At 39.3% G+C, this 15,814-nt stretch overlaps 1 protein-coding gene across 2 annotated transcripts in view; it reads left to right on the top strand.

Annotated features, from left to right (window-relative positions):
• inpp5a (inositol polyphosphate-5-phosphatase A) overlaps positions 1 to 15,814 on the top strand; it is a 224,810-nt gene that overhangs the window by 199,157 nt on the left and 9,839 nt on the right. For both annotated transcript variants that reach the window (XM_023328035.1, XM_005795167.3), the window contains exon 12: positions 4,325 to 4,398. In XM_023328035.1, the coding sequence (XP_023183803.1) occupies positions 4,325 to 4,398 (74 nt within the window). The remainder of the gene's footprint in view (positions 1 to 4,324; positions 4,399 to 15,814) is intronic.

Here is a 15,814-nt window from a genome sequence, read left to right as displayed (position 1 = left end):
GGTGTTGAGTTATTCTATTCTGGCTGTTTGGATCCATCTCATTAATGGAACTTTAAATAAATACCAAAATAAATTCTAGCAGTTTGGAAACCTGGTAGAGGGAAGAAAAGATCGGCTTTGATCTGTCATTTCCGTCTGTGTTTTTTCCTCTAAGTATTATTGAATCATTCTCCTTCACACACATCCACATTCAGTAAACTACTCACACCTGTTCCTTGTACTAGTAATCACCATGTTTAGAGAATCCCCCAGTTTTTCAGTCATTGTCAGATCCTCATATCTGTCATTTTTTTAGACGTTGTAAATCCTTTTTTTGTCGGTTTATTTATTAAAATCCAGTTTATTATGATTCTGTTCACATTCAGCCTGCTTTCAGGTCCCACAGTTCGACAAAGACATGACAGAGGCTTTGGAAACCTATTCTAGATGACTAGTTTATCCTGCCTCATTCATCCCAAAAACAATTTTTAACTCTTATTTGGCATCATTTTAGCAGTTGAAACATCCAGTTGGGTCTCTTTGCCCAGTTTGGGTTATTTTCCTCTACTGCCGATAATGAAACAACCCCACAACGTGTTACTGCCACCACTAAAACCTTTCTCCAGATATTGCGTCCATGTAAACAGTAACTTTCAGTCATGTTCAAAGGCGCCCAATTTGCAGCATCAACTTCTTTCTTGCTCTGCTCCCTCTCAGTCCAGGCCTACATGAAAGTGGCTTCACTGTGGGCGATGACACTGTTGATCCAGCAGTGTCTAGATTATGATTTGGCCTTAAGAAGACAGTAGTATGTATTTTCCAGCCAGAGTGCCATTTATAGCACAGTCAAGTAACTGTGCTATAAGTTGTGCTATAAGTTACTTGACTGTATTATTATGTATTATTATAACATCTGTTACCTTCAGATGTTCTAATAATAACTTAAAATAAATTTGTGGAAATAGGTAGAGCTTTGTTGGGTTTTACAAACCTGAATGGCTGATATGGGAGATTCAAAGATTCTTCAAACATGCATTAAAGCAGTGGTTTCCAAAGATTTTCTGGGGGCCCCCTATGGATTACAATAAAATCCCCCCAAAAAGACTAAATAAATCAACTGTGCACACACACTGTTCAACCAGACATAAACCTATACACATATTTTGTTTTCAAACTCCACTGAAGTTTATTTCACACTTCATGATGCAACAAAACACACTACAAACCATCTTTACTGTGAAACACTTTTGTGTAACTGTTTTTTTTCTTTTCATTCATCCATACTGCTTCCTGCCCCCCCCCCCCCCCCCTGCAATGACACTGCACCCCCCTAGGGGGCACGCCACACACTTTGGGAACCACTGCTTTAAAGAATCCAAGTATCACTCCAGATATGCTTTTGATGAGGGAATAACTATAACATAACATAAAGTTCAAAAAAGGTGATTTTATATAATCCCCCATATAAAAGTAACATCTCAGACCATGACGAGATTAATTTACCCAACTTGTGTAAAGATGTCCACTTCAATGTGTCACTAACAGATATTCTAGGGTCATTTTCACTCACCTTGAAGGTTTTAAATTATTTTTGTGAGATTGTGAACCAACATTTGCAACTCAGCATTGTTGTATTAGATTGGCTGAAATTCCAATATAGCAAAAAAAAAAAAATACTGGTTAAGCTTTTCAAACACAGCCTCCAACATGGTGATTTAGGGAGTACAGCAGAGCGTGGGGTTGCATCCTCTGCTCTGCCATCCCTCATCCACAGTGTGTGAGTCTCTCCCGTGACCCCCGACCACCCTCCCCCCCACGGCGGTGTGAGTTTGATGAATGCGGCACATCTGCCCTCCCGAACCGCTGAGACTCTGTCTGGGAGGCCGCCGCGGCTGCAAGTAATGGCTGCTGTTCTACACCACTGCCATGTAATCACACTCACGAGCACGGGCGAAGGCTTGCACGGGAGTCATTTATGAGCGTGTGCAAACAATGCAAAGACATGAATATGTCACTGCAGATTGGAGACACCCCATACCTTCCGCCGGTGTAATAATTCCCGGACGTCCTTCCAAATATCGGCCATGTGCACCGCGTCGCCTCTGTTGATGTTTCATTATGTACCCATCAACATATTGTCAGGTTTAATGCAGCAACATGATGTCATTAACGTCAGGCCGGCTATACAACCGCTGTCAGACTCACGGCGGAGGATGTCCTCGGCAAGCCATAATTGTTTCCCGATGTCGGAATCATTTTCGGTAGCGTAAATTACCAGCATACCAACATGGCTGCCCTTCATCTGCATGTCTTTCTGTCCGAACGGGAAAGGGGGCGGGGCTGGAACGAGGTCCGCAAGGGGTTGCTGGGAAACGCGGCTGTCAGTCTCACAGGGAGGCAGTCATGCAGGTGCCCTGACTACCTGTTCATCTCCTAGATAATTAATGTGTACAAGGAGCTGCTAATTGCACTTTTCACTAATGATTTATGGGTTTTGTGAAAGGTGGGAAACTGGGGGAAGTGTGTGTGTACACTCTAGTGAGTGAGTACAGCTGGGTGAGGAGACATGATTGATGAAGAGTGAGTGGATGCTGTGTTGTTATAGAGAGACACACCCCAGTTGGAGAGAACTGGTGACACACACACACACACACACACACAGTTGTTCAACTGGCATCAATACCCTGCACCTCTTTCAGGTATGTAGGAGTAACTGAATGGGCACAAAGATGAGATGATCCAGTTTGACTCTTTCTCATCCTCGCCTTCCTGAGACTATAAGGCCGGGTGATGAATGGATATTGACTTCTTAGCTGAATCGGATAATGCTGTGTGAATTCAAATAAACTCGACTGTCCGTGAGTTTGATAAAGTCTGGCACTGTTTCTGAAGGAAGTTGGTTCTGATTTTCTTGGTAGGATTTGTCCATCCATCCAAATCAACTCAGGACCAACCATCCATCTTTTCATTTAACCATTTGTCTTCCTATGGTTTTTAGAGAAAATGCTAATTTATTACTATAGTACCATTTACTAACTCAGCAATCCAAAGTACTTCACAGAAACAGAGTAAAGACATTAAGGTTTTTTTTCACACCTGATAGTCTAATAGACTTGGCTAGGTTGGGGACCAAAATTGCAGCATTTGTTACATTTTTGATTTCACACTGACTGTGTCAAACAAAATCCTTTGAAAAAACCTGTTCCCCTCCTTGCCTGTGGTGGCGCTGCACCTAGAACTACTGATGGAAACCATACAAAACCCTGTGAAGAAGCCATTGACTTTCTTTTTTATAAAATAAACGGAGCTGCACCAGTTTTGTGGTCATAGGATTTCTCTTTTGTCTTTGATAAAAGGTGATGAACCATTTCACCTGTTGGTGCTAGCCTCTTGTGTTTGTTTACGTAGTCCACCATAGTCCGCTTCCTGCTTTTGGAGTGGTCTACAGTCCACTCGGCGTTGACATATTCCAACCACACCAGAACTGGAGCCTGGGTTTGTAGGTAGACCAGAGTTTGCTTCACTCACATCAGAGTTTGGTTACACAGTCTCACCTCCTCAAACTAAACAAACTTTCTCAACAAACAAACTAGAGTTCAATTAAAGTGGACTAAACAGTTTAATTTTAGGGTGTAAATGCACCCTAAAATAGCAACAAAAAAAAAACTCAATAATTTTTTTCTGATAAAACGGTGGAATTAGTCAGGTTCTTTGACCGAAACCTCCACTAAACAACAATGTTTTCAAGAACCAAAAGTTTCTGCACAGTTCAGGTTTTCAGACAGTTTGTTTCCGAACTAAGGAGCAGAAATGAAATTCTGCCTCCCGTTGTTTAGTTTTGTATTTGGAGCTCTGAGTAAGCAGGTCTCTTGTTCATACTTGACCAATCAGTACTTTATTAACAAACAGCAGTATTTATAATCTCTCCTGTGTCAAACAAGGACTCACTGATTTCAGAACTGGTGTCATGTGATTCATTTTCCTGGAAAATGTTTATTGTGGAAGTGTTTTTTATAATACTAAAATGATTTCATTATCATATTTATGCGGTTTTGAAAATCCATGTCTGAGTTCAAAATGACAAAGATTTCTTGCATACTCAGTGGTCCTGAACTCTGTCCTTGAGTTTCCTTTCAGGTTACGTATCGAAAGCGAATATCTGTCTTTTAATCAGAGTGAAATTTTGTATTTGGGTGGAAATTGGAGTTTCTGACTGTGAGCCAGAAAAAACATCTGACCCTGCTTCATATAAACTCAATTAGTGATCACAAATGAACTTAATTAGTTATCATTCATTGCCTGCTTATTCATGTTTTTCTCTTTATTTCTGATTTTTTTCCCCCAGCTTTTACAGTTTGACAAAGAGCTGTTGGTGTTCAAGGATCGGCTGGATGAGATGGAGATCACTTTCCCACCCACGTAAGAACCACGGCACTTTTTAGCACCTTTACATCGCAAACATGTTGGTATAGAAACATCTGTAATCCTCTTTGTTTTATTTAATAACATGTTTACCATCTCAACGCAAACACTGCAGCTTTAACATCCTTTCTATGTTAATATGTTTCTGTTTTGTTGCACATTTTATACTACTGGACATTTGAAGGTGTTTTAGCCTGTGGTACTTTTTAAAAATAATTCCATAAAAACTGACCTTCAAAGGTTTAATATTTACACACTCTAATTTAAGAGGAAACTATACAGGAAACCATATTACTTTACCACACTTTACATCAAATCATGAGGAAGTAGTTTAGGCCATTCCTAAATAATGATTTACTAAAACAAACACAAAACATTAGCTGTTTTCTTAGTAGTTAATTGTTAAATACAAAGTTAGCCTGAAACCAGTTTTTTACATCACCATTAAAACCAGATAAACCAGAAGACTGGAGGATTTTATGCTGTAAACTGCAACAAAACTCTCCACTTATTTTATCTTTTTCCACACATGACCACATCTGTCCTATTTAAAATAGCATGTTTTCTTGTCTTTCTCATTTTGAAGAGTAGTTAAAATGTCACATTTATTACAGGCAGTTATGCATTAATAATTACACAGTCCTAGACACTCTGATCATCTTAATGCAAAGTGTAAATTACAGAAAAATGTTTCTGTTACTTTCATTTTGTGTGAATATTAGTGGATTTTTGTAAAAACAGCAAAAAAAATCCTAAAACTTTCCTTTCCTTCCGAGTAAATATTTTCAACTTGACATGATTTTACTGCAAAACAAAAAGATTAATTTATTTTACCAAGTATGAAAATAAATGCTGTCGCTGCAATGTCATTTTTATGGTTTAAAACACATCATGTAGGAATACTTTCAGTTTATCTGAACTATTCTTCATTTAAAATCAGAGCAGCTTATTAATATTCTGGACATGCACAAAATGCTTAAAAATCAAACCTTAAGCAGTATTTTGTTGTAGTGAGCAGGCTTTACATGCTGTGAACACTCTAAAGCCAGAAGCAGACTCTGTCACTTTTTCACCAGGCGGTACAATAAAAGCTCTTGATTTCTTGGTTTATAGGGATCAGTATGATTGCACATGTTCCCAAATGGCTCCCGCGTGGATTCGGGCGTGCGTGCCACGGGCCGCATTGATAATGCCGTCTCAGCGGGACGTGGTGGAGACGGGAACCGGCGGTCCTTCTCCTCCTCAAACAAATGCATTTGCAATTAGCCCTTTCAGAGGAGAGGGAGGGCAAACACGCGGCTGGCGCGGAAATATGTTTCGGGGAGCGTCGCGTTAATGGCGCTTGACCTTTGCCGTCGGTTGTGACTCAATCAGTGCAGATAATGAAACGCTGTAATCAAACAATAATTACTTGATAAACTGCTCTGGTGGCAGGCGCGGGGCGGTGGGGGATTTTAACTTGTCTGTGTGCGTGTGTGTGTGTGTGAGGAAGGACTTTAGAAACATAGGACGTTCCAAATGCGTGTGTGTGTGAATCGATTAAAGATTGCTTGTGCGCAGCTCAGTCGCGGCGCTGCGAGTCCCTGTTTTTTAAATGACTCTGTGTCTTAATCAGGGACCCCATTTACATCACTTTGCATAAGTGACAGGTGGATTTATTGTCCTTTTACACCGTCCAACTCTTGCATCTTTCCGTATAACACTGAATCATCTCCCCACAGGGAGGCATGAACGTGCTGCAGCAAAAGAATACAAATGATTTCCTCACACTTGAGGCCATGATGAATCAAACAGATGAAAAGCGGGAGCGGCGTATGAAATCCGATTTGATCAACTCTTAGTCTGCGACAAAACACATCATTGTCAGGCTTGTAATGGGCAGCGGTGGCCTAGTTAAACTTAAACAACCCGCTTCTGCCTCTCTGGTACCCTTCCCCCTGTCAAGCCTCACCGATTGCTCACCATCACATGCTCTGCTCAGGACCATCCCCTCGCCATCTGTGAGGTTATTACGCTTTTTTCTTTAATGTCGGCCATCAGAGCGGATCCTCACTGCTGCACACAGGCATGCACACACACGACTCACTTTGCTCCCAATCTATAAATCAATAATAGTCACAAACATTTAATCTTTAAAGTAATTCTCTCTGTGGATTGGATATCACAGTGAGATACCCTTGCACAAATCAACTGAGGATCTGACAGAAAAGTGGTAAAAATGGTGAAACTTGTAAATGATATAGATTCATTTCCAACAGACACAGATGTATTTCAAGTTTTTTTTTATTATGGCTTACAGCTAATGGACACTCAAAAGTCTGTTTCTTATTTATTATATATCTTATTTATATTTTTTATATTTTTAATAATTTTGTAAGCACGTTCTTGTGTGAATTATTGCATTATTTCAGGTCAGAAAACCAGCTTTTAATGTCTGGAGCTGACTAACCCAGATGTTAGCATTTCTGTGCCCAAAATCCTCTCTTCAATTAAATTAAAACATTATTATTTATTTTTCCCTGAGTTAAATTAAATATTGTCATATATTTTGGGCAGGAAGAATCTATGGTAGCAGTCAGTCTTGCAACAAATCTGATGAGGCCTCTGACTGAAGGCTGCTGCTGTATAACATGCTAGCAGCTTAATATTTCTCAGTAGCATGTCCTGCAACATCTGTTGCAAGCACAGTTAATCCTTCCCATTTGCTTTTGCCGCTCCTCTTTCTCTGGCCGTATGATTAGAAAACTGGGAAGAAAGATGTAGGGGATACGATCCCTGCCCAACACGTTCGATGGAAGAGGTTGAACTTCCTCCTTCTCTCTCTGCTCTGCATCCATGAAGCCTGCTTTAAACTGCTCTGAGATTTGGGGTCAGAGTTCAGGTATTATTTGAGCTTTTGATATGCTAATCAGCTGCTACTAATTGTAAAAACAATACCAGGCATCATAACAACAGTTTAAAAGGAAGAGGGAAAATTAGCCAACAAATTACAACTAAATCCAATTCTTTTCTATTTTTTTGTCATGTCCAATTTTTTCATGGCAGTCTGAACGGCCCAACTTCGTGCTCAACCAGCACAATTCTAATATACCTATTACATATACCAGGGGTGTCCAAAGTGTGGCCTGAGGGCCATTTGCAGCACCTGAACTGATTTCATGCGGCCCAGGCTGCAAATTAAGAATAATGGAAATTTGCTCCTGCTTCCTCAGGTGGGTGATGCAGACTGACACTATTTGTTTTTACTCTGGGTAAAATTATTTCAAACGAATTAAAATTTCACGATAGAAAATCTTTGTTATAGCACGAAGTATTCAATATCCAGGATTTTTAGTATTCTCTTATGTCAACAGGCTTTGATTGACCCAGATAGCTTTTAATGAATTTACTAGACTTGGCTGTATTTTTATAGAAATTGACCAAAATATTGTCAATAAATGTTGTATTTATTGCTCAGGTTGACAAAAAAAATGTTTTATTTTCCGCCACGACCTTTAAAAATGTTCTAAGTGAATCTTTGTCTTTTAATGAGGCAAATTTGCAAGACTCTTTTTACATTTTGGATTTACAAAAATTTGCGTATCCCTTCCCAACATAAAAATCCTCAATCTTTATTTAACCAGAAAAAAACTCCTTGAGAGAAAATATTTACAAGAGTTGACACAATACGGTTAAAACAGTTTGTAACAAGAACACAGTAATTAAAGTGTTGCAGCTTGGTTTATTGTTCAGTACGTAAAACAAAATGATGTTTTGTTTTTCCTTCTTTTTGTTATTCAATTTTTTGGGCCTGCAAGTCACATTTTGGCCAATGTGACCAAACGTTTGGACACCTCTGACTTATACTATAATACTTATTGGTGTTTAATCATTTTTTAATATTAAGATAGTCCTCTGACTTATTGAGATGTACCTGTTTGACTCAAACCTTGAGTTGTGAAAACATGACAAAAAGGTGATGCATTTTTCCAATTTTTTTAAAGCCGGAAATTCCTTCTCTCTGCATCTTTGCAGAGGCCTTAAATTTCGAAATATATATTCCTCCACTTTCAAGAAGACATCTGTCAAAGTCGGCAGTGACACATCTGAGTACTTGGGCACTGGAGTGAGGAATTTGACCGGGCCTTGTGACAGTTGGACCTGGAGCCAGTCGGCTGGCGTTCCGACGGGCCGACGAAGCGCCTCAACACCGTCAGGGCGACACAGACAGGATCGCATGTCCGCTCGGGGGGAAAGATGAAACTATTACGCTTATCGTTTATTTAGAAACGGTTTCTCTATCAGCTGTAATACATGAAACTGCCAACCAACCATGAGGCCATGGACTGCTGCACAGCCATTATTAAAAGTAATGGTAAGTTTTACCGCAGATCATGGTACCTTTTATTTCATATTTTAATGGCATAACATAGGTAATATCCCCCTAAAAACATACAAAAGTACCAGTAACGTATTCATGTATTTTGATTGATTTAAGGGAAAGCTTTTAGTACTCCTCTGATCTGATTTCTCTTCTGTTTTTTTTTGCACAAGATCGATGCAAAAATTGAATTGGTTCCAAGCTTCTGAAAAAAAAAGAAAGAAAGAAAAAGTAAAATAAATGCAGAGGCTGATGAGCGGGTGGAGGGAGAATGTATTCGAGTCGTAACGTGGTTACTGGAGTGGGCTTTGAGGGAGATTTTGAGTGACATCAGACCAGCAGCACAACTCCATCAGTGGCCATATCATGAGTGATTTCAGAGCTGGAAGACGATATGGAAGAGGGGGGACACTGAGAAAGAAGTCAGATAGATTTCTGAGGGATTTCTGTTGGATTTTTAATCATTTTAAGTATGAAATCAAAATTGGAGGTACGTAAAGCACCTTAAACCAGAATATTAATAATTTACTGATCGCTAGTATTGATGCCCAAAGGTACATGTAGTCATACTCTGAGTTTGAATCCATGTTTAACCTCAGGATTTCTTATATTCAGCTTTCTTCGTGAATAAAAAATGTAATCTCTGCATTATAGCAAACTTAAGCTGATTGAGTTTAGCTGCTAGTATTTGTTGTTTACTGCCTGAATTAATCATAATCCATTACTCCAAATTATTTGGTAGCTAATTTATTGCAACTGCTTTAATTTTTTCCTTCTCTGATTTGTTTTATTTGAAAATTAAGCTTTGGAATTCAGAAAATCCAAACTAAGATTAAATAAACCAACAGTTCCCAAGCTTGTTCTCCTCTGTGAGGTAACAAACACCAAGGGCTGATCAATAATATTTTGGATATTATCAATCCAAAATATCAATAATATCAATGCCAACTTGATATTGGTATTGGATCGATTCTATGCTTGTAAGATCAATACTTTAGTTTCAGAGTCCCTCTTGAAATTGTATTTAATTTGTGTGTTGTAGTTTTATCATCTCTAACCAAAAAATAATTTGCTCTCGAATTATATTTTTTACACTTTGCTTTGAAAAACAGTGAACACACTTGTTTTTCTATTGTTTATCATGTTAATATGTTGTTAAAATATTTTGTAAATACCTTATTTACCTTATCTAAATTCTCTCCTAATTTTTAACGAAATAATAATAAAAGAAAAACTACAAAAGCACCTAAAGCTCAAACGTTTGATGATATATTAAACTTAAATAAGTATAAGTATAAGCATTGATATTGGTATTGGTATTGGTATCAGCGATACTGGTTCTGTATTTACTTTATCGGATCAATACCAAAATATTCTGTATCGCACAAGTGTACTGAAAGGGCTGTCAAGTTTAAATATTTTGAGAAAAGTGAAAATAATAGAAATGAAACTACCAATATGCTGGTTTGTTTATTATTCTTGGAAAATAACTTGTAAGTTGCAAAATAGTAACCTGGGCGTTTTTTGGAAATAAATGATAAGTTACAGAAAGTAACCCGGAAGTTCTTGGAAACAAATTTGTAGGTTGGAGAAAATTACTTGTAAGTTATGGGCTGAATTATGTATTGCTACTGTAATGTTTTAGTTTTTCATATTGTGTTAATTTTGATAGTATTAACTTCTTAATTTTACAACAGTTTTTATTTTGAATTCGGTAAGAAAGCTGCTTCATTTCAACAGATGAAAAATAAATGAAAAATACCTAAATCTCTTCCAAGCCGACATTTGCAACATTGACCTAAAGTATAAGTAAAGCAGGGAGTAATTCCAAAATTTTGCAATAATTCTCCTTTCCTAACCCGAACATCTCTGTAGGCTTCTGTAGTAAGACTGGTTGACAGGTCTTAGTGGGACCAGGGTGTCTCTATTGCTGCTTCATTGTTTGTCAAGTCTAGACATGGGACGCAGCAGAGGAGCCCAACCTGACCTAAAGGTCGGGAGGTGAAACTGATAAACGCTTGTGTCCTCAATGCATAGAAAGCTTCTCATGTTTTCAAAGATTCAGGAAGTGAGAGTGTGAGGCTAAATGTTCCACTGCTGTGATGAAGCTTAATGTCAAGAGAAACATAAAGCTATACCTGCTAGTCTCTGGCTGTTTTCTATACCTTATCTATGAACAGGCCTCTTCCTTGCGCCCCTTACCCTCTGAAGGCCTGTAGAAATGATCTCACCCTCTCTGTATGAGCATTTGATTGTGAAGACATTAGTTGAACAGCCCTTCTGTTTGCCCCACATATGAAGGAAGCTGCCTGTTTTCTGCTCTCTGACAGCCGTGCTGCTCCGTAGCAGCGGCACGTGACTCCGTTTAAGGAGCGCCACCGATACAGTGGAGCCACAACATTGTGTTTAAAAGTGCTCCGCTGTGTGTGTGTGGGGGGGGTGCGGTTGGTGTTGGCTGCTCCCGGCGTTACGGCCTGATCTACTGAACAGGAACATTGTTTTACAAGCAGCAGCGCATCCATCATTCTAACTACTGGAGAGCCAGTGGAGATGATGAGGGCGATTACAGCGGAAGATTCGCTGCTGTCATATATCGTCGCCTCTTGCCTGAGACGACGCTTCTTGAGACGAAAGCTTTGTTTAAAGCGATCTTGCTCAGAGAGGCTTAAATGGACGCCATCTGTCCCTTCCTGTCTTCATTTAGATCAGCTAAAGGCAGAAGTTGTCATTGCTGAATCCCAGAAAATCTGCAGGGCAACCAATGGCGATGCACTCTGTTTGCGCTCTTCTGTGACAACGTTGTGCCTGTGAGCCTCCCAGCACAACACATTCAGCGTTATTGATAGCATTTGGCTGATCTTCTTGAAGCTTTGTGTGTGTTGTGTTTTACCAAGCTTCCCCTGACAACCGCAAGCAAACATAGATGTGGAGAGGCTACGAGTCATTTGAAAGAAACGGATTCCTACTTCCAGCCAATCCCATCAATGCTAACGCCCATGACATCATGTCTCGCATATAAAAACTCTTATCTTTGGCTTCCTGCCCTACCTATATCCTCAAGTTTATATTGCACTCATTAAATACTCAGTAAGTGAATAGTCCACTGTTTGGCCTGTCACTTTTTCACCATATAAGGCTTTTGCTGTGGAGATAAGAGTGTCTGCTCTTCACTAAATGGACTTTAAAATCAAGAAAAGAAGAAAAGACAGCTTCATAAAAATGCACTGGGTGTAGCTACGTTAGATATAATAGAGCAATGTATACTCAGGGCCTGTCTAACTTTTGCATATTTTGTTTCATTGCAAGCACAAACTTTTATGTACACATTTTATCCCAATTAAATACTTTATTGGGATTTTATATGACAAGAAAGTGAGCTGTTTATTTTTTCAGATTATTTTAACACTAGGTTTTAAAACAATATCCTATGAAGGGATACAATTCATTCATTTATTTATTCATTAATAAAGCGCTTCAAAGTACAGTATTATGTGTTTTCCAGGCACATAGTGCTATTTTATATCACAATCAAGTAATTATATTAACTTCAGTTGTTAAAAAAATTAGATATTTAAGTTCAGTTCACTTTATTTCGGTAAATTATCAACATTAAACACAGAAAATAAAACTAATACTAATTAACAAACCCAGAATTTATCAAAAAGGAATAGGCTGAAGCCAAAGCTTATACTTACCTACCCTGTTCATATACTTAGCAACCTACTGTCATAAAAGATGGCTATATATTTCAAATATGGCTCAAAAGACATTTTACTTTGTAATTTAACGCCCTGAAATTATGCTTCTGTCCCTTTTAAGAAATTCCTGCTCTGTCTGAAACTCCACCTTCAGGAAGTCATCACAACATCGCTCCTCTATTATCCCTTTTACAATGATTTTACCAGTATTGCACTCAGAGGTTGTTGTGCGCAGTTTCAGCAGGTGTTTGCTAATTGCTGTTGGCTAGTCTAAAGGAGTTAGTGAGGTAGAAACTTTGTTGCTTGGAAACTGCGACTCTGAGGAGAAGCTGCATCTGGAAGGCGGGACTAAGTTCACCCAGGCATTTTGGACATCTAATGGTTGCCACGGGAGATTAAAGGAATCAAGGCAATACTCCAGTGGTGAGGGAATAGCATTACAACATTATGTAAAGCTTCAAAAAGTTGATTTTACATGATACTGTCCCTTTAAAAATAAAAGGCAACCATACCGCAAACATTTTCAAAACTATCGGATACCAATTTGATTTAGTACCACATATGGGAGGTTTTGGGGGTGAAAAGATCAGAATTAAGCCGTTCAGACTGCCGTGAAAAAATTAGATATGGGCAAAAATAATCAGATTTGAAATCCAATATTCACCAGATGCTCTTTGTCCAATCAGACATGAAAGAATGGGCAAAATGTCAGCATCTGGGGCAAGAAGATCTAAAAAGATAAACTGAAAAACATCAAAGTTTGTGGCTGTAATCTGGACAAAACGTGAAAAAGTTCAGGCAGTATAAACGCTTTTGCACTGTATATAAATATTGCCTCCCAGGTTGCTGGGTGAGGCCAGGTTTCACCCCGTAGGTCGGGGCTGTCCTCACCTTGCCAGGTTTTTTTTTTTTCTACTGTTGCAAGACAAACAAGCTGACACCAGCAGCAACACATGTGAGTAATGTGCCAGCAGCCAAGTCAAACATTAAACCCTAAACCAAGCATGAATGAATGAGCTCTCCATGGCTGCTAGCGGGGTCCTGATAGGAGGCCGTACACACATGTATCATCTGCAGAGTGGCCGGCTGCACAAAAGAATGGATTAACTGTACAGTCTCAACAACAGGCATCCATCAAAAGACCTTTTTCAGTCTCCACTTGAACATATGCTTATTGTTAAACCTGATGTGACTGGCGTTACATGCACAACTCTGGGAAATATTTCATTCATAATCGTGGGTGTTGGAGTCAGTTTTCCATCTTTGATTTGTGTCTGAGAGGTTTTAGCTATGCTGTTTCTTCCCAGCCACACACTGCTAGAAGTTATCAGCTGTAGCTCATTAATTAGAATAATTAGCCTTGCTGTAACCCACACACCCGACAGTTTACCCTCCAAGATAAGTTTGTGAGTTTCCTTATCAGACGCATCAATCACTTTGTTTGCTGTTGCATTCATGTTGGACTCAATGGAGGGTGCGGTAGCAGAAAAAGGAAGTATACACCTGCGAATGTAGAGAATGGGAGTTTAATGGTTACAGCTGAGTGTTTTTAATCATTTTCTTTACAACTCGCCATCATCAGAAGTGACCAACCTGTTTTGTTTGGTGGAAGTTATCCAGCGGGAGTTCATTGTTTGAAGTAGGTGAAGAGGGAAACTTGATTTTCTCTCTATTTGTTTAACACCAAAATGACCCCAGTCTTGTTAGTCAATAAAGCTCCGAGACCAACCGAGTGGTGGGTTGTTCTCAGGCCGTCACCTCAGAAAGCGGCAGCATTCAGGCCACCCTGAAGTGGAGCGGCTCTCAAAGCTCTTTGAAGCCTTTGCTCTTTTCCACCCTCACTTCTGTCTGATCCATCTTTATCCCCTCTCCTCCCGCTCTCTATCTGTTTCACTCATCCTATTCTTCATGCTCTCTTTTTATCCCAGGATCACTCCTTCAGACCTTTGATTTGCATGTCAAAACCTCCATGCCTCCCACAGCCCCCTGCTTCCCCCTGGGTTTGAATGTTATTAATGCTAATTGGAGGCGGGGAACTCCTTTAAGAAGTCAGCAGGTCTGTTTGTACACCTGGTGGGATGCGCGTGGGGGTGTGTGTGTGTATGAGCCAGAGACATCTTCTGGTTTAAGGTGCAGGTGCATGAGTAGAATTGAAAAGTATGTATTGAAAACATTTATTGCACACAGATGACAAGTATATATGACAAGTATTTGATTCTAAGTCTGTCGCAATAAGCAATTAATCAATTTATCAATTATTTGCATGGTAAATTAAAATGAGTTCAATCATTTCCATTCTTATTATTGACATTTTTGAAGGGCAATTTTATTTTACAGGCTTCATAATCCATTCTATTTATAGTTTCAGTTGTTTGTGGTTTTTATTTCCTTTTTATTTATTGTTTTTTATTGTGTTTTATTTTGGATATTTAAAATATCTTCCAAACTAAACCAAAAATACTTGGTAAGGTTTATGTTTTTGCAGTGATTAACCTGTTATATATTTAAACAAAGCTTAATTTTAGATTAAATAGGCCAGAAAACATACTGTGGTCAAATAAAAACATATCTGTTCAATACAGGGACAAGTACTATATATAACTTATGGTAAGATATATTTTCTCATATCTTACATAGTAGTTTCTATCATTGTGCTGATCTTTACAGCCCAGTGTAAAGTGTATCTTCCAGAACTGAGGAGTGTTATAGAGAAAGTCCTAATGGCCACAGAGATGATTATTCTGGTATCAGTTTACATCCCAGCTCTTGTTGTGGTGAAAGAACTAAAAAGAACCGCACTGAAAGATATGATATCCTCCACTACAATGTCCAATTAAGCTATCAAAACCTGGCAAATGTGATGAATAAAATCCCCAGAGTTTGTGTGTGTTTATTTTACCATTAGGGTATCATTGTCCTCGGAGGAGAGTGGCTCGGTGTTATGGTACAGTTAGCGCGCGTGGCACTGAGGGAGCAAATTGGATTGGTATTACAGTATGTAAGCCTGCTGTTACATCCTGATGAGCGCAGACAAACAAATTGGATTGGTGGCGTGTAAATCCGAAGCAGTTTGATGAGCCGGAGGGGCAAATTGAATTCTCAACAATGTAAATCTGCATCAGCTCGATGGCTTCTCGCCCGACTCCGCCACTTAAATCACGCGATTCTTCCCCCGCCGTTTCCAAGGCACAATCGCTCATGGCCATTTGCTGCGGCGCCTAATCTGTTTTTGATGACCGTGCTGGGGTGTCGCTGTACATATGGGCAACTGAATCTCCCTCTGGCCCGCTCTGCACAAATCACACTCATTCTGTTTTACTTCAGCCGCCGACACACACACGCACACACACACACA

The sequence above is a fragment of the Xiphophorus maculatus genome, chromosome 22 (genome assembly GCF_002775205.1).
Source record: "Xiphophorus maculatus strain JP 163 A chromosome 22, X_maculatus-5.0-male, whole genome shotgun sequence".
Lineage (NCBI taxonomy): Eukaryota > Metazoa > Chordata > Actinopteri > Cyprinodontiformes > Poeciliidae > Xiphophorus > Xiphophorus maculatus.
This window is presented reverse-complemented; position numbering and strand designations above follow the sequence as displayed.